Source organism: Apis florea, unplaced genomic scaffold (assembly GCF_048593485.1).
Source record: "Apis florea isolate Af1SG1 unplaced genomic scaffold, ASM4859348v1 contig_3802_pilon, whole genome shotgun sequence".
NCBI classification, from domain to species: domain Eukaryota; kingdom Metazoa; phylum Arthropoda; class Insecta; order Hymenoptera; family Apidae; genus Apis; species Apis florea.
Window position 1 is genome coordinate 850,556 of NW_028256863.1, and position 24,160 is coordinate 874,715.

The 24,160-nt window shown below is 38.0% G+C and overlaps 1 protein-coding gene and 1 long non-coding RNA gene across 3 annotated transcripts in view; one reads left to right on the forward strand and one right to left on the reverse strand.

The window, feature by feature from the left end:
• The first annotated feature begins 4,698 nt into the window (after positions 1-4,698).
• LOC105735160 (uncharacterized) lies at positions 4,699-6,212 on the forward strand. The gene is made up of 3 exons (XR_004224645.2): positions 4,699-5,119; positions 5,182-5,436; positions 5,529-6,212. It is a non-coding gene; the product is annotated as an uncharacterized LOC105735160 (long non-coding RNA).
• Positions 6,213-9,449: 3,237 nt separating this feature from the next.
• The window catches only part of LOC100869103 (uncharacterized), a 35,733-nt gene continuing 21,022 nt past the window's right edge, over positions 9,450-24,160 (reverse strand). Inside the window, exons 2-5 of one of the 2 annotated variants that reach the window (XM_086916472.1) lie at positions 22,941-23,869; positions 13,608-13,971; positions 11,846-12,222; positions 9,450-11,707 (exon numbers count right to left, since the gene is read on the reverse strand). In XM_086916472.1, the coding sequence (XP_086772598.1) occupies positions 10,758-11,707; positions 11,846-12,222; positions 13,608-13,971; positions 22,941-23,172 (1,923 nt within the window). In that variant the 5' untranslated portion in view covers positions 23,173-23,869 and the 3' untranslated portion in view covers positions 9,450-10,757. The remainder of the gene's footprint in view (positions 11,708-11,845; positions 12,223-13,607; positions 13,972-22,940; positions 23,870-24,160) is intronic. The other variant, XM_086916473.1, reaches the window with a different exon arrangement.

Below are 24,160 nucleotides of genomic sequence, written 5' to 3' on the forward strand. Positions count from 1 at the left end.
CATACCATTACTGTTTCCATCTACGAGAACGACGATGGGAGCATCACCGGCAACACGTCCGCGCGATTATTCGAAGAGAAATTATTTCGTTACGAGTTGAATATAATTCTAACGAACTAATTCTCACACGTTGAAGGTTCTAGGGCAACGGTGTGTTTCGATAGATGAAACGCGCGAGGTAATTAACATAACAATTGCGTGTCGTGTTAGAATGACGGCAATGCTCCAGTGATTGTTTTTTTTTTCTTTTTTTTTTTCTACCGGAATCTTTCGTAACCACTACTCGAATACTTCGACGTACAAACAAAATATTTCCAATTGAATCGAAAGTTTAACTATTTTTTCAAAACCGTTTTTTTTTTTTTTTTTTTTTTTTCATTAATCTCTCTGATCTTTGTATTTACAATTCTTCGATATACATCGTCGAAAATGTTCTCGACCATCGTCGGAACTAATTTCGAGAATTTCGAGGATTCGATCGGAGAATTTTGCGCGTCAGAACTTTCTTTAAATGGTCGAAAGCGTGTCGAAGTTGGAACGAGCGGATTCGACGTAATTTCGATTTCTCAACGGGAATTCGGAATATCTTGCTGTTTCATCGCGCGACCACGCGACCCATCGCGGACTGCTTCCGACCGTTCCGTGTCTCCACACCGACACCGACCTTCCACCCCGCGTGCACTCGAGGTGGCGCTCGAATTCGAACACGCGGCCGGTAAGTGTGTCAAATTTCGACTTGGCCCAGTTCCTGCATAATCTTCAGAGAGACACGGCTGACTCGACCGCCTCGTCCCTCATTATCGATTCCCAACCGCCGAAATGCCGTTTTCGAACGCAACGTGAACAACGATCGATCGATCGATATATTCCACTTCGTAATTTTAAATTTCGAGAAGCGTGTAACGGATAGATTTTATATTATCGACGCTAACGATGTAAAAGTATCAAATGTTTGCTGGAAACGTTGATATATCATTATTAATTTTTCCAATTTATAACGGTAATGATTATTGATTGCTAGTTGCGCGAATCGATGCGTTTCATTTAAGCGAAGTGAAATCTCTATTAGCAGCTGGCTATTCTTTACACGCGTACACGTGTTATATGATTATTTTACAAAAAAAAAAAAAAACTGTATCTGTTTAGAACGTTTGGATTTTGCATTTCACGGATCATTGGCATTCCTCGATCACGTATTTGCATTCCGTGGAAAAGACCATCGTTCCAATATTTCAACTCGTGTTCCAAATACCGCGAAACACCAGAAGCTTTCGTCTATTCGCATCCTGTTCTTCCATTCTTCTCTTCTTCGACTTAATATTAAAATTCGCAAAGAAAAAAAAAAAAAAGAGAAGAATGATAATGAAATTGTTTCGTCCGACCTAATGTGTCGCGAATCTTTTGACACGATCTACGGGTGAGGTTGCGTGTTCGAAAAGAGGCGAAGAGCGATAGGCCCAGACGATGGGAACTTTACCACGGGAATGGAGAATCCTATTACCACGGGAGTCGGAGAGGAGTATGACAGGCCGGGGGCCTATGAATGCGAGTGTACGTGTGTGCACGATGCGCGTCTTCTCGTCTACCCACACCATCCTCGTCCTATTGAGAAGCAGATGAAAACAGCTAAGTAATTGTGTGAACCGTACCACTCGCATCATGATCTAAATCGCCTTTAATTATTCGTCCATTTGCGAAATTCTTCTTCTTCTTTCTTTCTTTTTTCCCTACCCCGTTTTCCAATCCCCTGAATACAACGCACAAGTATTCGACAATATATATATATATATACATATATATATACGTACTTTTCTTCATCTTTCGACTCGATTGTTCGATGGAATTAACGTGTCCCTCGAACATAATACAAAAATGACTGAAAAATGACTTAAACAGATTGGACGAAGATCAGATAGGACCTTAGTTAAGCGGATTGGCCGTTGCTGGTAGAGCTCGGTTTTGAAAACCGAGGGAGGAATGGTGGGGGATGGGGCTTGGAGAGATACAGTTAAGAATTCGTCGCACGTGGAATCGCTATATATCTAGCTGTTCTTGCCCTTATCTGATGCTCCATTTAAATAAGAATTCCTAATTACCATTGTGTGTACACTTCCCCTCCAGTCACGATTTACGATTTGCCGTGGATCGATGTTACACGCGGAATGACAACGATCGCCGCTTGTCATCCGCGCCCGTTAAGGGCACCTGCCTTCCTTCCCCCCCCCCCCCTCCCTCTCTCTCTCTCTCTCTCTCCTCTCTCTCGCTTATCAGTTCTAACGGTACCCCGACGAGGACATTAGCATATTTTTGACGCACGCATAATGGGTAATTTATAACTTATACACAAAGGAAGAATCGGCGATCGATCAACGATAAATTGAAGATCCTAATTGGCTACGGGACTAACGAGCTATGTGATTATGGTTTTAACGTCACTGATTCGGATACCTAAGATAATATAATGCTGCTTTCCAGACAGATTCGTTTCAACTAATACAATGCAAAATGCTTCGATGAAAATCTCTTCTCTGCGTTTGTTAAATTAGTTTGAAAGTTTATCAAAAAAGGTTATCGTTAAGAAAAGTAGTCTTTAATTTTAATCTTCTTTCTTTAACTGCTTCCCAACTTGGAATCATTTTCTTCCTCCTCGATCTTTCTGCCCTTTCTCTTTCCTTTTTTTTTTTTTTAACTTTTTCTCGAAGAAAAAAAGAAAAAGCAACAAAATCATCGATCCACGTTTCTCCACGACTTAACCTAGCCACGTTTTTTTCGGCGCAACGGCCACAAACCGTCGTTGCACGCGTCGGCAACAACAACGCGGCTAATGGGCCGAGCTCACGTCGCGGCTCGCTTAACGATCAAGTTCGATTTCTCTTGGCATCGCTGCCATTGTCGCGCGTGCGCACGCATACAACACCGTGCGCAACGGTGTTGCACGGGGCGCGTTCGAAAATTATCGCCGTTTTAGCTCGATACGTGAACGGACCACCTTCCACGAGCGAGCGACTACTCTCCCCTCCCTTCTCATTCCACGATGTTTCTCGACCTTCGTGTCTCCTTCCTTCGCCACAACAATCGCGAAAATTAAACGGAATTATCTATTTGGAAGAAAGAAGCTGTAGAAGCATTGGATTATTTTTTCCTTATCTCCTATTGCTTGTCTTTGAATTTTTTTTTTGATTTCAATCGATCGTTCTTATTACATGTTGTTTATAAGAGGCACGTTACGTAGAGCAGAGTTGTAAAAGTTGATGATGGCAAGCAACACTACCACGATCTATTTTAACTTGCTTCAGTGAAAGTATTATATATATATACTTTGTGACACACTTGTTTTTGTAAAGATTGTACACGGATTACATTAAAATTCACTTCGTTTAATCACTTGCACTGCAAATCGTTAGGCAAGCGATTTTTCCGAATGATAAAAAAAAAAAAAAGGAAAAGAAACATACGATTCGTGAGGGGAATGTTTTCGACCGTTAAACAAAACGATAAATCAAACGTAATGGGCTCGGATTTTAATTTAAAGGCTGTTGTATTGTACGCGAATATGTTCGACTATGTTCTAGAAAACCGAGGAAACCGTGTATTCCGAACGAGAAGTGTTTGAAAGATACTTCTAAATCGTGAATGATTTTCATCGTCTTGTTATGGTAAAATTATTACGTAAGAAAGATTCTGGCGATAAATTATTAGAATAAGTGCCATTTTAATATCGCGATAACTGTACCCTCGGCATTATATATCCGTTGTTGTTCTCGCTACGTTGTTATATCCACACTGTTGTATACACACGATCTAGAGAATCAAGGATCGGGACAACACCTCGTTATTATTCCATTTGCGAAATTTCACGATCGTCCAACGATCGAGTAAATAACACCAATTTAAAAAGGACGGCGTAACGATGCGTATACGTAGACACGTTGTGTCCGTGTGCTCACCAGGAAGAGAAGGTATACTGCTGCACTTGGTTGCAGTTTATAGAAAGCACCGATTGCGTTGGTGGCTTCGCCTCCTCTCTACATGTCAATGTACAAATACTGGCTCGCGCGAGAGCGTTCATCCGTTGCGAGCCGATCGGATACTTTGATTACTTTGATCATCAGGATGGAACAGCACAGCACATGGAAGAGATATCGATGATGTTTGTGCGTTTTTACGATTACTTAAGATGAATACAGGAGGGAATTAGGAGGAACGTTAAAAATTATCGATTATTTTATGTCAATAAAGAAAGAAATATTCCACCAATTTTTATTGTATCGTATTGTAACGTCTTATCTTCTTGTGATCTATTATTGGTAAGCAGGAGTTTTGAAATAGAGTGAATATATATCGTATTTTTTAAGGTGTATGCAAGTCTCGATGTGTTCCATAAATCCAGCACGAAGTAACAATAGATACTTCGATTTTTCTCTGTACATAAATTTAAACGTCCTCGTTAAATTGTAGAATCGCTACGTAGGCGGTGGATCCTTTGTTAATACGATTGGAAAGGGTTATGTTCTGTTTGATAAAGAATTTAAAATTAGATTGGAATAAAATTTTTGTATCGATTACGATTTATAATCACCTTTTAAACTTGTAGAATAGGGAATAGAATATATTCGTTTGCCTTTTTGTTTTTGTCAAATCGCGAGCTATTGTGCTGCCACATGTAGCCGCATGAGCACGCGAGAGAGCCGCGCATGCGCGTGTGTAGGTCTATAGAAGTATCAAGCGGAGCTCGAGTTAAAAGCGTGCAGTGTTTTCTTGTGCTCCTCGTGCTGGTGGGACCTTGTTTCATGACCCACATAAAGCAAGGCCGTTAACACTACTCACGAGTTGCGCGCGTATGGGTGCGGGCCCCAACGAGCTACTCGCCGTTCTATGGGACCCCACGTGTCCCCTCCACGGTTGTCGATCGGGGGGGGCCCCTGCGACGTGCCCCTCTGATATACGCTACCTGCATATACCGGCATTATGTACCTGTATGCGCCTTCATATTACCATACATCACGTGTACGTGTAAGATAAACCGGAGAAGATGGACTTGTTGGTGTGCGTAAGACAAGTGGACCTGTATGTCGAAACGCGTGTGCGTGCACGAGAGAGCTCGAGAGTCTGTATACAGGTTAGTCATTAAAATCGCCGTGGATGATTTTCTATGGATTATGCATTATAGCGCATTTACAGGCCTGAATGTTCTGTTCCCCTAACTGCACACGTAAATAATTAACCGTTGATAGAGAAGTGGAGAAATATTATTATGACCTGAAATATTATTATGTTTACTGATGCAATCATGTTATACGGATTAATAGAGAGTAAAGGGGGATGGAAAGCGAAGGAAAAAAAAAAAAATTAATTGTTTTCAAATATTTCCATGTTATCTGTTCGATCAGCTTATATAGTATATATATATATATGCTCACATAACCTCTCTACTAGGTAATAAAATTTTTTTTACGAAAAATTCTTTTGTAAAATTTGTTAATAAAAATTTCGAAATAACGTATGTTAAATATGATTTCTTTTTTCAGGATTCACATTCAATAATGGTGAATACATTTGTTGAAATAATGTGTGCGAGCGATATTTGACTTTTTTGATCGAAGAAGATTTTCCAAAGCGAAGAGAAAATCAGTGTCACTGATTTTATAAAATTATCGAAAATCGAAGCAATAAAGGATACGTATACCGAAAGTTAAGCGGGAGAAAAAAGTTAGGTCCTGGGTCCTGTTCGTGTAGTGTAGTTACATAGCATTTATAGCGTGCGCACTGAATGCACATCCGTATACGAGTGTGTGCGTGACTGGACAAGTTAGTAGGTCACACGGATTCAAAAATACATCGGTGGGTGTGAGTCGTACACACTAATATCCAACATTATCCTATACCCATGGAGAACTGTGACTTCAAACTGCGGCTTCACGAGGTACCTTGATCTTGACTAGATGCAAGGTCCATTTCGCTGTCGTCGTACGTTCAATAAGGCATTGCTCCTATTTGCTTTCGCATTGTTTGCATTACTACCGCGTATTAAACGGATTTCATGCGTTCAACTAGACTTTAAATAGGGAAAGTTTTAAAACTTATAATATATATCTGCAAATTTTCCGTTAAATCCATTCCGGTATAATGTATTAAACAAAATTGTATCAACAAAATTGTTATTAGAAAAGATCTGGAAATTTTAATATAAATTAAAAAAAAAAAAATAAGAATAAGTGTTTTTATTAACAAAATCAGAATACTTTCCTTGAATTATCCAATTTCTTTCTCATCGTTGATTTAAAAATAAAAATAAGAAGATCGATCAAGAAGATGAATTTTCATTGATTTTTTTAAATATATTGTGAATCTTGAATAATTTTTCCTTTGTATTTTTCCAATTGACGATCTACAAAAAATTATAGAAAAAAATTTAAATACATATATAAAATATATATAACGTATGTGTAAAATAGATAAAAATAATCAAATAATCATAAAGAAAATAAAAAAAATAAAGTTAAAAATCAGAACCGATTCATGAATGCATAGATTCAACAAGTATGAATAAAAAGATTAAATAGTAAAAGAGGAATGGAGATAGTTTAAAAATATCCAGTTTAAAATAGTTTAAAAATCAGTGCCATTTTCAAAGTGGCCGTGAAATGAAACATATAAAGAAAACACAGAAAATAGAAAAAGATATAGAAATAGGATAAGAATTGATCGTTAGCGTCATCTTTTAAATGACATAAACATATTTTTTAAAAGTAAGATAAAGTAGAAAAAGAATACAGCGCCATCTGTTGAATATTCTATTTTATTTTATTTTACCATTGTCTTATTTGTTTTAAAAATTTGCATTAAAAATCACGATAAAGTTTATATGTTGTCAAAACTATACCACATACTTTATATTTACATAAATTTATTTTTTATAAATCACATCTATAAACTTTTATATATCTTTCATTATATATAAATTATATTAAATATTGCTTCTTTCCTTTATTATTCATCTCTATATCCTTTAAATATTCTTATTTAAACATCTTTTAATTTATAATTAATCTAATGCATTCATTTTTTTATCCTAATAGTTAATGAAATACGTTTCGTCGATAAAGAAGCAGCGGATAAAAAGTTTTCAAGATCAACGCCATCTCGCGTTTGGATCACCGAAGCTCCGACTTGTTATTAGCATAGCAGAATATACAAGGAGGTATGCGAATTCACGTGACGTCACAGACAAGGAGAGCAATATTGTGCGAGAGAGACAGAGAACATCTCCCGATACTTTGAGAAAAAAATCATGGAAAAATCATTAATTACTTGTTTTCTACGCAAAATTTCTACACTTTTAAGCTTGCATCTTATAGCTAGAGCTTCAAACAAGTTTCCTGTATCAAATTTAATACGAAAATCTTTTTTATTAATTATTTATTAACGATTAACGTATCATAACTTTACATCGATACATCGAAAACGCCATATTGAAAATTAATTAATTACTCGTTTTCTACGCAAAATTTCTACACTTTTAAGCTTGCATCTTATAGCTAGAGCTTCAAACAAGTTTCCTGTATCAAATTTAATACGAAAATCTTTCCTATTAATTATTTATTAACGATTAACGTATCATAATTTTACATCGATACATCGAAAATAATAATCGTTAAAATAATTAATAGAAAAGAATTTCGTGTTAAAAATGACACGAGAAACTTGTTTGAAACTCTAGTTTCAAGTTTCAAGCTTAAAAATGCCGAAATTTTGCGTAGAAAACGAGTTTAATTGAATAATTTTCAATATGGCGTTTTCGATCTATCGATGTAATATTATAATATATTAATCGTTAATAAATAATTAATGGAAAAGATTTTCATACTAAAATTGATACAGGAAACTTGTTTGAAGCTCTAGCTATAAGATGCAAGCTTAAAAGTGTAGAAATTTTGCGTAGAAAACGAATAATTAATTAATTTTCAATATGGCGCTTTCAATCTATCGATGTAATATTATAATATATTAATCGTTAATAAATAATTAATGGAAAAGATTTTCGTATTAAAATTGATACAGGAAACTTGTTTGAAGCTCTAGCTATAAGATGCAAGCCTAAAAGTCTAGAAATTTTGCATAGAAAACGAGTAATTAATTAATTTTCAATATGGCGTTTTCGATGTATCGATGTAAAGTTATGATACGTTAATCGTTAATAAATAATTAATAAAAAAGATTTTCGTATTAAATTTGATACAGGAAACTTGTTTGAAGCTCTAGCTATAAGATGCAAGCTTAAAAGTGTAGAAATTTTGCGTAGAAAACAAGTAATTAATGATTTTTCCATGATTTTTTTCTCAAAGTATCGGGAGATGTTCTCTGTCTCTCTCGCACAATATTGCTCTCCTTGTCTGTGACGTCACGTGAATTCGCATACCTCCTTGTATATTCTGCTATGCTAATAACAAGTCGGAGCTTCGGTGATCCAAACGCGAGATGGCGTTGATCTTGAAAACTTTTTATCCGCTGCTTCTTTATCGACGAAACGTATTTCATTAACTATTAGGATAAAAAAATGAATGCATTAGATTAATTATAAAAGACATTTATGTAAGAATATATGTAAAAAGAATATAAAGATGAATAATAAAAAAAAGAAGCAATATTTAATATATCTGTAATTTGTATATAATGATAGATACATAAAAATTTATAAATGCGATTTATAGGAAAAAAATTTATAATATATAAAAATATAAAATAAGATGGAATAAAATAGTTTGTATTTATGTGAACTTATGTTTTCTTTACGGTATTCTAGAGATGGCGCTGATTTCATAATTTTTATGCTTTATCCTGCCGTCATTTGTCTGCACTTGCTTTTGACGCGTGATCATAGACGACCTATAAAATATTGAATTGAACACATTTTTATCATTTCACGTTTAAAATTTAATGTGACTTAATTTTTACTTATACTTTTTAAATATAAAAAATTTTTTGTATTGTATTTCTAAAAAGACGATATCGAAAGAAAATAATAAAAATGTATCCTAATGTATTCTAATATTTTGATACGATGCTCGACGATTTATGATGAGATTTAATAAAAACAGACAATTATTTATTTAACTACATTGAAATTTAATTTTATTTCCAATTTTAAAATCTTAACATTGCAATCTTAAAACTGAATCGTTAAGAATGGGATCTTAGTGCCTCCAACATACCAGACCAGAAAAATTTATCGAATATTAGTCTATTTTATATCTCGTCTATGCCTATGAAGAAGTTCAACTTCTATTGATTGACCTGCATCTTCAGAAGGATATATTTTGAAATACTATTATTCTATTTTGCATACTGTAATTATTGACTGACTCGTGATAATCACAATGCTTGGTTAAGTGTAATTTTTTTTTTAATTTAAACGGATAGGTATCATAAAATAAAAAAAAAAAACGCGATTTAGATTTTCAAAAATTTTTTTCTTTTTTATTCATCTTTGAATCTTTCTTGTACAGCAATGGTGACAATATTTTTAATTCTTTTTCCGCGACATTTATCATAATACACGATTCTAATCCGAATACCGAATTACATGAGCAATTATTAAAGTGTTTAGTCCAGATTATTCATTCAATAATAATATAATATTAAAATTCTTTTCTAAAAAATTTTTACACACGTTTAGTATAGAATAGAAATTGTAATAAAAATCCTGAAGAATTACTCGAGTCTAGGAGCATATATATGTATATATATGGCACTGTTCCCGTTTAAGAACCGTGTAATAATAAATTTAAATATAACATTTCGAATTCTTAAAATATACATATTATAAATGAATTAATCTGCGACTAATACACAAAATAAGATTTTAATCTCATTTTCGGCAAGCAATGAAACGCGTGGATTTAAATAGCATGAAATATATTATTATATTCATAACAAATTGCAACTAGCATTGTTAATGAAAAATTTATGAGAAAACATTGTTTTATAATTTTATTAGAAAGTATTTTCTCTTAAAATTTGAATAAAGAAATTTAAATTCCTATTATTTTTAACATTTATTAAATATATCTATATAAAATAACTATTTTTATTCATAATTACGATTGTGCGGATCTAACTTTGTAAAAATAGTTCAGTTTTAAATCACATGTCAAATTCATTTAATTCTCTCTCTCTCTCTCTGCATTATAAGTACACATTCGTAAATCAAACAATGAAAATTAATTGTACCACGCTTCGCAAGAATAATACATTTTTTTTTTTTTATCATACAGTTATAATTAATAATCCTTATTCGTCTGAACTTCAGATTTACAATCTTCGGTGCACCTAAATCAACAGATTCGAATTAAACTATATCGAATTCCATCCCCCCCCCCCTCCTAAAAATCATTTGATTCTCAACAATTCGATAGAACAACATATTTATATCCTCGCAAATTCTACAAACACATATTCTCACGATAACCGCATTTCGTTTCTGTTAAATCAATAACATAGACACAATAACAGTTTTACTAAAAACTCTTATTGATTAAACAAAACGAACATCGTTAACTATACCATTTGATTATTATTCCTTCATAAAGTTTTCTACCGTTTCAAAATTTTCTAACAAATATGACGACGTAACGAGTCTATTATACGTGATGTACAATGGCCTATCGTTCCACCGGAGAGAAAGGACAGACCTGGATTTAATCTTTAGGCTTCCTTTTTTTTATTATTTTATATATACTCGTTATTTGGACAAGCTTTCAAACGATAACTCCTTGCTGAGCGAGCAATTTCTTCCTCTGATGAAGGCTCGGTGATTCACCTTCCATCTCCGAGATAGCCTTAACACCGTCGAACGACTTTGACGTCTTTAAATTATTCAAAGCTTTCAAACAGTTGTTCGTAGTCATTTCTAAAGACTTGGAGCTTTTCAACGACGCGTTCGCCAGTTTCTTGATAGTCTCCGAGATAGGGCACTTAATAAAATCGCTCCTCTCCCTTTCCTTCTCTTTAATCCTCTGATTGTTCTCCACCGCCGTCAACAGAGGATCCTTCTTCGAGGTTTCCACTTCTTCCTCGCTTTCCACCTCTCCTTCCTCCACTTCCATGTTCTTCGTTTCTTTGGAATCTTCGCTTTTCGTCAACACTTTTTCCTGTCCCTGACGCGAGCGTTCCACGTTGTCACCGCCCTCCTCCTCCTCCTTCCTCGGGTCGTCTTGGCCCAACAAAGATTTCGGCGGCGCCTCGACGTAACCGCTCTCGTCGCTGTCCACCTCCTCGTCCAGGGAGTCCAACGTTAGAAACGGTGTCTCGTCGCTTTGCAACAGGTCGTGGTTCATTCTGCCCGGATACTTCTCCATCACTCGTCTCTCCCTATCCTGTGGATCCTCCAGCCTGCGCAGTATCTCGCCCCTCGGCCTGTAATCGACCACGTCGTCGAAATCCTCCACGTCCTCGAAGTCGAACACGTGATGGGACGCTGGGTCCTCCATCTCCTCGTCCTCCTCCTCCATCGATTCCTCCTCGTCGTTTCGGGCCGAGAACCTTTCCCCGTGCACGACCACGTTTCGACGATGGAAACGGGGACTCCCCGCGCAGGTCATGAAGTTTGGGGAGCCCTCCGAGTTTCTTCGAGGTCCTGGGCCGGTCCTGGCCACCGCCTCGCTCGGGAACATCGCCCTTCTGTCCGTTTGCTGTTCCGTTCCATCGCCTGCAAACCCGTCCAGCAAAATCACACCGTGTTACGAGTTAAGAAGAAGACAGGGGAGAAAGAGAAAAAGGAGGTGGCATAAACGAATAAATATAATTACTTAAACGAGGTACGTTACGATTCGATGGAAATAACGACCTGTGGAGTGATGGTGGTCGTCCAATCCAGCTGGCGCCCTCTCTTCGCTGGTCGCTGTACTCGCTGTCTCGCATCCGCTCGATATGCTTCCATTCTCGTCCGAGGACTCGCGGTTCAAAGCGTCGAGCAGCCGGGCGAGCCTCCAGCTGTCCTGTTCCTGCCAACTGCGCGCCACGCAGTTTTCCAACGTTCTCAACTCGTCAAGAATCCTCTGCTGCTCGATCTCCTCGGCGACTATGTCCTCCTCGATCGCGGACAGTTTCGGCGCGCTCTTCGACCTCTCGAGGGGGGGCCGGTAATTCTGGCCCCCCGTGCTCAGAAGCAACTTTCGCCGCGGCAATGATGGGTTCTCGTACAGAGCGTTTGCTAGCGACAACCTGCGAAAATTCGAATTCGAGTTCAGTGTTTTTCACTGGTGACACAACCCGACAAATTGACGTATAAAAATTTTATATTTTAATACTTTACGTATCTTTGCGTACAAAGAATGAAAATTTGTGAAAAAAAATAATATTTTAATGATAATGTGATTACCAAGATGGATCCTCGGTTGTTCAGGCCAAGTATCATAATAAAATATCGTTACAAACCTTACAATCTCAATAACGTGCTCTCACATTTCATTGTTATTCTTATGTTTCATTTTTTTCTTCTCTCTATCGTCAATTTCATAACGAAAAATCAAACTCATCTTCGCTCGAACTAATTTCATTACCGTGCTTACAAAACTCGGAAGCATTAAAAATAATATTTATATCGCCGAAAATTTAATTTGAGATAAAAAAATCTAACCATTCGACAGTATATTATTCCGTAAGATTGCGCGTAAAGAGCTTCCAGGAGAATCCATTCGTGAAGCGATACTTCGAAAAGACCAAACGTAAACATAAACATCGAGCGGCGTCCTTGGAGTCACCTCTCGTGTTGTCGCATCGAGCGTGGAATGGTGACTGAGAGTAACCGTTGGAGCGCGAACAGATAATAAGGGCTAATAATACGAATGTATTATTCGCGCGCATGGCAAATGCTGCGACAGTTTCAAAGAAGGGGAGGAGGTGGCACGATTCCCGATTCGTGACTTTCGCGCGAGCGCTCGATCGACCTGGATCGTGACTCGATCGCGGCTCGATCGTGATCTACGAACGAAGCGCGACCCAAATTGTCCCGCGAGGCCACGGCCTTACGGTAGCTCCTGCTCGCCACAGAAAAAGGTGCACGCGTTATAGCGAATTCGTGCGCTTATCCTCCATTCTCTTCTTTGGGATTAAATCCACGTTTTCGACGATCCAACGCTTTCTTGAAGCGTGGCTCGATCAAATTAAATTTCAACGAGAATTATACATCGTTTAGGAGGCAAGCTAAATTTGAAAATATTCCTTACTTGCTCACGATTTTAACGCGTTAACGTTTCGTAGAAATTATTAGACACACGTGTGTACACGTGTGTAATAGGAGGAAGAAATATAACGAGACTTGTTGAAACGCTAATGGGACACTAACCAGGTTAAAACGAGACATTTTAGCTGGTAGCGGGTAATTTCCTTCTGTCACTCTGTTCCATTATCACCCGTGATATTTTCACTTGAAAGAAAAAATGAGGAAATTTCCTTCTTGATCTCGAAAACGTTTCTTTTCCCTTCCTCTTTCATTCTTACGAGAACGTGTCGAAAAGAAGGGATATTAATGGCACCACACGGATCGATACACATTTCGCGAAGCCATGCTGCTTTCTCCGTGCAGCGTGGATCGATTCTAGCATTACCTAGCATTTTGTCTGGAGACCTTGTCCCGTCGGAATTCCAGGAGCGCCTGCTGCAACCTGGCGTTCAAGGTCGAGGCGAGTCTCCTGGCGGTGGACTCCTTGCTGCACAGGGCGGCGTGACACCTGAGCTCGGGCCTCAGCCTGCGCCCCTCGTGCCTGTACACCCAGACGAAGAGACGCGGGTGGGAGGCGGGCGCGGTGCAATAGGTGACCCTGTGCGCCCAGTACTCCGTCAGCCCGTGATCCTTGGTCGTCGCGGTCAAACCGCCGTTCGTGACCGTCAGCCTCATCGACACGTCCGGCCTGCTGCTGGTAACGTAATTGCGCCATAACGTCGACACAGGTTTCTCCACGCAGCCCTCGCCTGTAAACATTCCAACCCGATTGATAAATTGGAAATACACTATTTTTCGGCTCACGATGAATGTATCGTTCTATGGTTATATTTTGATAAAAATTTGAAACCGATTATCGAGATACAGTTTCGCAGTTTTAGAACTGATACTGGTTTCTTCGTGCACTCCTCGCTTGTGACGTTGCATTCGGATAAATTGTAGGGGAATATTTTGCCACTGTGTTTCACAGTTTTTAATAATTGTTTTAATAAAAAATTTTAAATTTTAGAATTGATTGCAATTGGACAAATTATAGTGGAAATCTTTTGCCACTGTTTTTCACATTTTTTTAATAATTGTGAAAGAAAAAATTTTAAATTTTAGAATTGATTGCAATTGGATAAAATATAGTGGAAATTTTTTGCCACTGTGTTTCATTTTTTAATAATTGTGAAAGAAAAAATTTTAAATTTTAAAATTGATTGCAATTGGACAAATTGCAGTGGAAATCTTTTGCCACTGCTTCAAATATATTTGTAGATAATGAGAGAGATTAATCGATATTGATCTTTCTTGTCGCAGCGTGGAAATTTTTCGACGATAAATCTATCTCTGAACGATATTTTTAGAAAATTGTAAGAGAAAAAAAAATCTTTGAAACGAGTCGTAAATTTGATATGATAATCGTAGAATTAACATGTATACTGTTTTAAACATGTTTATTTTATTTCATCTTTAGACAATTGCGGAAGCAAAAAAATTTGAGATCACGAAAAATTCGATAAATTTTTGAGTTAATGGTTCTATTATATTAAAGATCTCGTTGTACCGCACTATTTACACTATTGCACGTTGCAACTAGTTTTCAATTATCATAATAATCCCACCACAATCGCGTAACTGTTACCGCATCGCTATTATTATTCGATGTTTCTATGGTGTATTATTTAAGAGTGGCATCACCGAGTAACAGTAATCGAGACAAAAGAGATACGCGCACACGAGTTTCACCGCTCGTTTCCGCGTACAATTACACGTGGTACAACTACACGCTACACAATACCCATTACTTGTATTACACAGCTCGAAACAAAGTGGTCCCTCCCCCCTCACGGACTAAAGAGACGCGATCTACATAAATTCGAAGAAGATTTTATTTTACGTAAATACAATAATCCAAACGAAAATGAAACATCTGTCTCAAATTCGAACCATGTTTATTCACTGAGCCAATATATTTCACGTGAAATCGCCAATCTTAGAATAAATGACGATTTAAACTCTACCTAATCTATATTTCGTCCTCTTATATTTCCTTTGTGAGATAAGTTCTCTTTTCTATTAGTTTTAACTGTTTTTCGAGGAGCGTACGAATTTAAGCCGAAGCACGTCGAAATTTTAGGTTAGCTTTCGGAGAGTTAGTTTCAAAAATTCAAAGATGGAAACGAGAATCTTTAAAATGTTTGATTGTGGTGTAAAGCGAAAAAATGAGAGAAGATGAAAAGTTACGGCGTTTCTCATTGCGTAAAGTTTGAAATCGGTCATTTTTGAATAGAATTGTAATCTATGATCTTATGCGGTTGGACGCCAATGAAAATCTTAAACAAACGTGTAAAAAAGTTACGGTGACCGTACAGTGGTCTGCAAAGGGAATAGTTCGTTACTCTTTTCCGAAACAAGGAGATACCGTAACAGCGACATCCTGCTGCCAAGAAATTAATTAAAAAACCTGCATTAGTCCATAGACCACCATACTCACCGGATATTTTACCGACCGATCACCGCTTGTTTCGCTGTTTACACTTGTTTTCAAAAAAATAAAATATTCGACACTCGAGAAGCCGTAAAAAATCGCGACATTCGAAGAATTTTCTTTGCGCTTAAAGTTTTATAAAAATGGATTGTGTCAATTATGTCGAGAAAAAATCATTAATCAATGACTCGTATTTCGATCGAGCAAAAATTATATAGTTTCGAAGATGTATATCGTTTTTCTTCCGACCAACAAAAACCGTGGTAATTTCACGTGGTAATACGAGATAATAAGTCAGGAGGGTAATAAAATTGACATTAGGAAATTAAGAAAACTCCATTTAAAGGAAAAAAGATCGCCGATATGATATTGTTCACCTGTTCCTTTTCCACCATTCATTCTAACTCCTCCTCTTTCTTTCGCCTTTCCATCGATCCTCCCAACTAACTGTACCCCCGTTTCCTGTATCTCTAAATTGGTAACGGCGATCCAACGGCGAATCGAACTGTATCGAAGGTCAGGATGTATCTGTCCGTCCCTCGGTTTAGTCCAACCGTGTATATGTGCGTATATGTATATTCCGCGCGCGTATAGAGCCTGGAATGTCCAGCCATGCGTCGGTAACGGCCGTTCCCTCGTCGCTTCTTGGCAAAACTTCTTCGTAAAGAAATTACGCGCGTATTTTCTCGCTCCACTTTTAACTCGCATAAAAAAAAAAAAAAAAAAAAAAAGGAAAGAATTATTCGCGATAATCGAGAGTCTATCGAAAGTTTGTTGGCTTTTCTGATTACAACTGGTATTGGCAAGTTAAGTTAAATCCTCGAGTTTCTCTTCTTCGATATCGGTGTTGCGATATAAGCGGAAACATCCGAGACAATGATTCGATGGAAATAAATATGCAAAAAAAAAAATTCTCGTGCGCCAAACACGTCGGCTCGTTCGAATAAAATAATGGTGGCCACATCCGCGATCACTCGTTCACAGTTTCGGAGAGAATGTTTATTTATAATACGACGTAGCTTTCTCGAGGAAAGTGTGACGAGTCAAAAATAGGAGAAGTAAATAAATTGGTACGGTCAAATACACGTCAATGTTTTGTAGGAAATACGAAACACACGTTCGTATATTGAAATTTTATTCGAGAATTTATAATGAACTTGTAAAACCCGTATGCCTAAGGTCAATAAACCTTCGATTAAGAGCGGTTTCTTGAATCTATCTACCTATCTAGTTAAAAAAAAGATCCCGTTCGTCGATTTGAAAAGGGAAGAACGGAAAGGAAGAGAATCACACGCTTGAAAGAAGATTCAGTATTCAGTATAAAAATTTCCTCTTTGTGAAATATATAATGCGATAATAATATTCGTTCAAATTTGTTAATTAAATTATTATCCTCTTTTTACTTTTTACTAATTAAACTGCTAATTAAATTACTCGCAAATATGGAACGATTACTTCGTATTATTGTTATTAATTAGATCCTTACACGTGCGACTTATCTTTATTATCGGCAGCGCATTACATTTGATATATTGATTGAAAAAGAAACGGGGAGGGAGGGGGGGGGGAAGGAAACGAATTAATTTAAATCAGACGTAGAAGAAATAATCGAAGTTGACGATTGTTGTAAAAGAAATATCGCGTGATTTATTCACTTCTTAAGTAATTACCAATTATGTAAATGATCGATTATTTTTCACTTTTCAAAAGATCGAGACATTTTATGAATATTAATCGAATACGATTCGACGCTCGTTTAAACGAGTATTTCGTTTAACAAAATTTCTATAAAATAAACTTTTCTCAATATGCGGAAATTTTTTCGAATCTAAAATTATCTTACGATCATAAAAGTCTATAAAAAAAAACCGGCTTGCACGATATCGTTTTTTTTCTCTCTTAAAATGATTATTTATATCTTTATCTCTCGCTCGAGCTCGTATCTCGTATTTATATTGTCAATCAAGCAGATAATTATTTTTATTATTATTATTATTATTATTATTATTTTACTATATTTAGAATTCTTCGAAATATCAGACAATTAAAGTTTCAAAATTGTTCGCAATGATCGATATTTAATTAATCGTCGTTATTCAACAATTATTACTTCACTGAGTAGATTTCGTTTATAATTTAAGAGGGAGAGGGGGAGAGGGAGGGGGAGAGGGAGGGAGAGAGAGAGAGAGAGAGAGAGAGAGAGAGAGAGAGAGAGAGAGAGAGAGAGAGAGAGAGATTTCATAATACGAAATTGCGTCAATATTTAAATCGATTTTTAATCATTTTCGCATATTTTTTTCTTAACAATACAGAGATTATTTGAAGAAAAGAAAAAAAAAAAAAAACGCGCGATTAAAGCGTTATTATTCGAGGAAACACATCGTTTCACAGGTTACTAGAAATTGCGAGACTAGAGAGAAGTTATCGAGACAGTCTAAGCCAGTTGAATACAATCGATAAAAGTGAACCGTGTGAATGATCGTAAAATTCCACCGTTATTAATTGGCCTGTTCTCACAATCAGATTACCGGGTTAAACAAGATTTTAATTTTTTTCCCTCGTTTTCCCTTGAATTGTGTTGGATGCAAATTTTTTTTTTTTTTTTAATCGTGCCAATCAAATCAACAAGTTACGATGCATCTAATTTGCTCTAATAGCAGGAGAGAGACATATTACATCACACTTAATCCGAATAATGACGTATCAAACGAGATCATCCGATCGAGATTAACATCGACAATAATAACGATAATACGATGGAATACGCGAATAAAAATTTCTGAAGAATCGTTCTGTGTCTGTCAAATCCAAGTCAAAGTATAAAAATTAAAAAGTTATAAATATGAAACTAGATCTTTCTTCTTCTTCTTCTTAGATCGAAATGGAAGAAGTTCGACTAAATCTTTTTATTCGCAAATTTCATTCCAGTTTCTGAAACATCGGCACTGGAAGTATCGTCCAAGAAAACGGGTCAAAAACATGACGATAAATTCTCTTTTCTATGAAGTTACGCAGAAAACGATCGTTTGAGTAAAACGAAATATTGCTTCAATCGTGATTTTTTTTTTTCGATTCGTGGTAACGAGTTGAACCATTGCCAAATGGAGATCGACTAAAAAAAATTGACTCATACGTGTTCATCAACTGTACATAATACTCGCGCCAATATGGCTGCCGTTTTTCCGAAGCGAAACTGCCTGTCTTTCGAAAGCGAATTAATCCTCCTTCTTTCTCCCCAGCGCGCTTTATTCGTCGTTAAAGTTGTGTAAAATTAAAAACAAAAGTATCGTTCTTCTTAAGATTCGACGACACGATGAAGTAACTCGAGATCCGGTGTAAGAAGTTTGTCATTTTTGCAAAACAATAGCAATTTAATGCTAAATTATTTCCTTATCGTAACGTTTTTCAAAAAACCTCCTCTTCACGCGCTCTGCTCTTTCGTAAAATAAAATAAAATACGAAATTGGAGATTTAAATTGCAATCTTTTCTCACTCAAAACATCCTCTAAACATTTCTCGATACAACGCATACTCGATAAATTGCAATTCCAACTTTTGCATTTTCCACTTGTCCACACGCACACACACACACACGCACGACATATTTGCGTTATTTAATCTTCCGTATTCGATATATCGATACGAACGAGAGAAAGCAGCGACTCGTTGACAATGATCGTCACGATCCAATGACACGAGAAATGTACGCTCGGTACATATCGAATCGCGAGCGGAAAAACGGACGATCTGGAACGGACGCGGAACAGGAAACAAGGGGAAAGGGAGGTTCGAACAGAATCCAGGCTCGAGAACGGGCAAAACTGTAGACGCACGGCCGCCAGCCCGTAACACGTTCGATATTATCCAATTAAAGGTAATACCGTCCATTTTTCTTCCGTTAGGCCGTCCGCCATATTGCCAGACTCGGTCGATCAAGAGATTTCCATAGAAAATGAGAGGCGAAACGCGACACTGCTCCCCCTGCATGGTATAGTTTCGCCGCGCTCCTCTCCTAACTAGCGGCTCGCGCAGGAAATGAAAAGTCTCGAGCGAGTTTGCTCGGACCCATTGTTGCCGGCTGGATGCCAATCCAGGCCTCCACGTTCAATTGGGGAGCCGAGGTAACGAACCTCCATGATCGATCGATAATGCAGATGCATGGGATTGATGCGACGACGCCGTTTAATGGAATCCCTGATCGCGTTTTTCTTCAATGTTCGTTCTTTCGTTACGAAATCGAGAAATTCTATCGATACATCATCGTGGATAGGGAATTAATTTTAAAAAATTATTTTAATTGCGCTATATATATAGCGAATTTTTTTCCTTTAGATTCTTTTGTCGTTTCGTTCGAACGAGACACGTGTCGTTACGAAACGGTTCTGTGAAATTTTTGCACGGTTTTTTTTCTTTTTTTTTTTTGCTCTACTATTTGCACCCAGCGGAAATTCCAGATAAAAGTAGATGCATGCCTTCGTATCCGATTGGAGGAAATACCAGGATAATTTATTGACGATTCGCGTCGCGTCTTATTTTCAATAAGAACGAGAAGGGAAAATATCGAGGAGTCTTAAGGGTACGAATGCGAAAAGAGTATTTTCGTATTAAAAAATGAGATCAATTTGCAGAGTTAATATTGCAGATATTTAGAAACCGGTTCGAAAAAGACCTTGGAAATCTTTGCTCGCCAAGTAAATTAAAAGAAACATAAGTCAAATAAAAATTATAGGAGGTCGAAGATGACGATATTTGGCTAGATCTATTTGCATTCTTCTCGAGAATGGCGCGAAGGTGAACGGGAACGAAACTCGTATCAAAACTGGAAATTGTTTAAAGGAGATTCGCGAAGGGAAGGGGATTTGCAACAGCGCCAGGAATATCATTCTAGAAACTTCCTCCTTACGTATTTTTTTTATACAATCTTACACACTGAGACAAAACATATATGATCGATAGAATATATTAATTAACGTATTTATTCCTTCGACCGAAGATTATTTAAATGTCGCCTGTATCATTATCAACCGTAATAAAAACTTTCAAATTATGCACGTATTTAAATAGGGGAATTAATTTATTCTCGTCACGTATCGTTATTATTGTAAACAAGCGGCAGTACTTGACCTTCATCTTTTAAGTAAGCTAAGTCAACGAGAGGTAAATAATAATAAAGAAAAAAAAAGTTAACTCTTAGGCAACGCCCTCTGCACCTTTCGATGCATCCTCTCGAGAACGCCGCAAAAAATTGACGATACCAAAAAATATCGCGTATCTTAAAATCCAAAATCGCTTAGCTACGATTCTACCTAAAAAAAAAAAAAAAAAAACCTAACCACTCCATCATAGAAAGATTAAAAATACATTTAAAAAAAAAAAAAAACATCGTTAAACGATCGTTTTCGAGTTCAACGAACGAAAAAAACGTTCTAAACATCGCGATAATTCCTCGACCGATAACGTAAACCTGTGTGTCTAATCTCTTCGTATTATTATTTTCCACGTAGCGAGAGGGGAGGGGAGGAAAAAAAAAGGTATCGATGCGCATTGCATTCCTTTCGTTACGAGAGAACGGAATCTCGATCGTAAACGGGTCATAAAACGAGACGAGGGAATAAAGAAAAGAGAGAGAGAGAGAGAGAGAGAGAGAGAGAGAGAGAGAGAAAGGAAGGAAGGAAAAGAAAAATTAGGCAAAATGTCAACGCGAATTTCCCCAGGAGCGACGCGTGGTGAGAGATTAAAAAGAAAGAAGCATTGCGCGGTGCAACGACCGGACATAGGCGTATACGGAGGGGGGCTCCTACTTTCTCTGCATACCTTCGCCACGGACTGGGTCGGCCTTAATCATCGTGAACGCCATTATTACGGTACGTTTATTCGCGACCGCCTTATTTCGCCCGCGATTAATTAATCCCTGTCCCCCGACATTTTCCTATCCCTCCCCTCCCCCCGATTCCCTCCCTATCCCCAAGGTCGCGCGTTTTTGTTCGAACGAGTTGCGCGTCTCGATTCCTGTGTAATTTCGTTCATCATCCGATAGATCCGACAGTCCCGACCACCGGATTCCTGTATAACTCCTGGTAGTAACTCGAGGAGAGAGAAAAAAAAAAAAAAAAAAAGAAATAGAATAGATAAATAAATTGGGTCGATAATTGGAATTGCACGGAACGATCATTGCATAAGTTGTTTTTTTGCTAAACAATCTATTATCGGAATACAAAAAGTAAGGTAAATAAAATTTAATTCACGGTGAACAAGGTAATTCGGAAGGGAAATAACAGGTAATATAATATTTTTCGAGAACAAGAAAGGCCGAGGAAAAATCTTGCGGTGATAATGAACGGATAGAAACGGAAAAAAACTTTTGCAACCGATGACAACGAGTCGGTTTTTTTTATTTTAAGAACTCGTTTTATGTAACCAAATCGATATCTGTGTATTCTTAGAAACGGTTGGTATAGTCATTTTACGAACTATACAGGTAGACGAGAGAAACAAGTTGAAATTAATGAAATTGTTCCATATATATATATATATATACATACGATTAAAAGATAATCAATTGAGAGAGTCGAGTTGAAACATTATCTCTCTCTGCGAGATATACTTGATCGCTTTCGATTCACGCGTCAAAGTTTAACGAGAAAAAACGGACGAATTTATATTTATAGCCACAGGCTCCTTCCTTTTCAGGTGGCCGTTCCCGGTACTAATGGATCCAACGTATGATTGCGCTAGTTAACCTTGCTCGACCAGGCTAACTGCAAGAAGTATTGCGCACTTCCGGCCGCTCGCTCGTCGCGTGTCTCCGCGAGCTTCAGAAATACGCGCGCGCCTCTTCTCTAAACTTCTCTCTCTCTACATAATCTTTAATTGCCGTTTGGTGAGGAGAAGGGAGAGAGGGGAGGGGATTCGGTGGCGGATCGCTCGATTATTTACACGTGCCAGGTCGACGAGACGTTTTTTCACGTTAAAGAAATCGATATCTCGTCGAAGCTATTCCAACTATTCATTTATATGGGTAATCGTAACGAATACCAACACTGTTCGCAACTTGTCTCTGCAAGGCGAGGCCTTGGAACGGTTTAAAAAGAAAGAAGGAAAATAAATACACAACGGTTGTTGATCATCGGCGAGGAATGAAGAAACGCAGGCGAATTTCGAAATCGAGGTATCGCGAAACGCGCTTGCGCCGAGTCGCTTAAGCGAAAAGACAAAGGAGATGAGATAAAATGTTTATTCGCTCACCTTTGGCCCATCCAGTGAGAACGTTCCCAAGATAAGCGACCTTGTAGCAGGGGTCGTACTCGGTGATCGAGGCATTGCCACGATGCCTCCTCCAAAGCCTGCCGAGCCCCCTCCTCAAGGACCTGAGCGTCTTCTGGCCGAATTCTTTCCCGCCAGTCGGATTCTGCGCCGTGCCTTCCACGCTGCTCTCCTCCTCGATGGGATCCGCGACCACGTCGCCCATAGTTTTCATCCTTCTCTCCCGAACCGCGAAAATATCTCTACGGCCTCACTCTCTCTCTCTCTCTCTCTCTCTTTCTTTCTCCCTCCCTCTCTCTTTCTCTTTCTCTTCCTCGACACGCGACTGCACTGCTACTCTGTGCGCAGACGCGTGGAACGATACATAACAACAAAGAAGTGCGCGACGCTCGAAGAGGGTGATGGCGGTCGGATCGTCGAGGAAAATCGCTACATCGCGCGACTTTTCGTCGTGCAACCGAAGAAGAAGAGGAGGAGGAGGAGGAGGAAGAAGCTTGCGAATATCAGCGTGGAGGAGAACAAGATTGCAAAGGAGCTCTCGACCTTTCAGGGTCCTGTGGTGGCGGCGGCTGCCGCTGCTGCTTCGAGTTATCCAACACAACCAGGTGGATGAGCTCTATCGAGGTCACGACCGGTGCCGGTGATCGAGAGAGCTTGTGAAACTCGAATAAATCTCTCTCTCTGCACGATGCCGAGCTCCCCCCCGCTTCGAGATTACTATACTACACAGCGGCGCACAACCACCGACCGTTGTGTTTCCACACCTCAAGGCCGACCTCTGCCAGTTATTCTCACGTACGATGGCGGAGAGATGTGGTTCTCACGAAAAACCGGGGAATATCTTCCGGAACCTCCTTCCGCCCCTTCCCGCCGAGGATAAACACGACCAACGTCCTTCTCTTCGCCCGTTCCTGAAACAGAGAAGTCTTTCGAATATCTGATGAAGGTTGATTTCGACGTTTTTAATTTCCGTTTCGTTATAAAATGTACGAAGATAGTTGGGTCTATGCTATGGTTATTGGAGGTGGTCGAGGTAGAGGAGGAGGTCAAGACTGGTTACGAGTTATTTTTAATAACTCGCGTCGAGTCTTCCAAAGTGTAAATTTAAAAAAAAAAAAAAAAAAAAAAAAGGAAAAGAAAAGAACTGTGCATGTGCTTTCTTTAAGTATAATGTGATAAAGGAAAAGCTTAGTCACGATTGA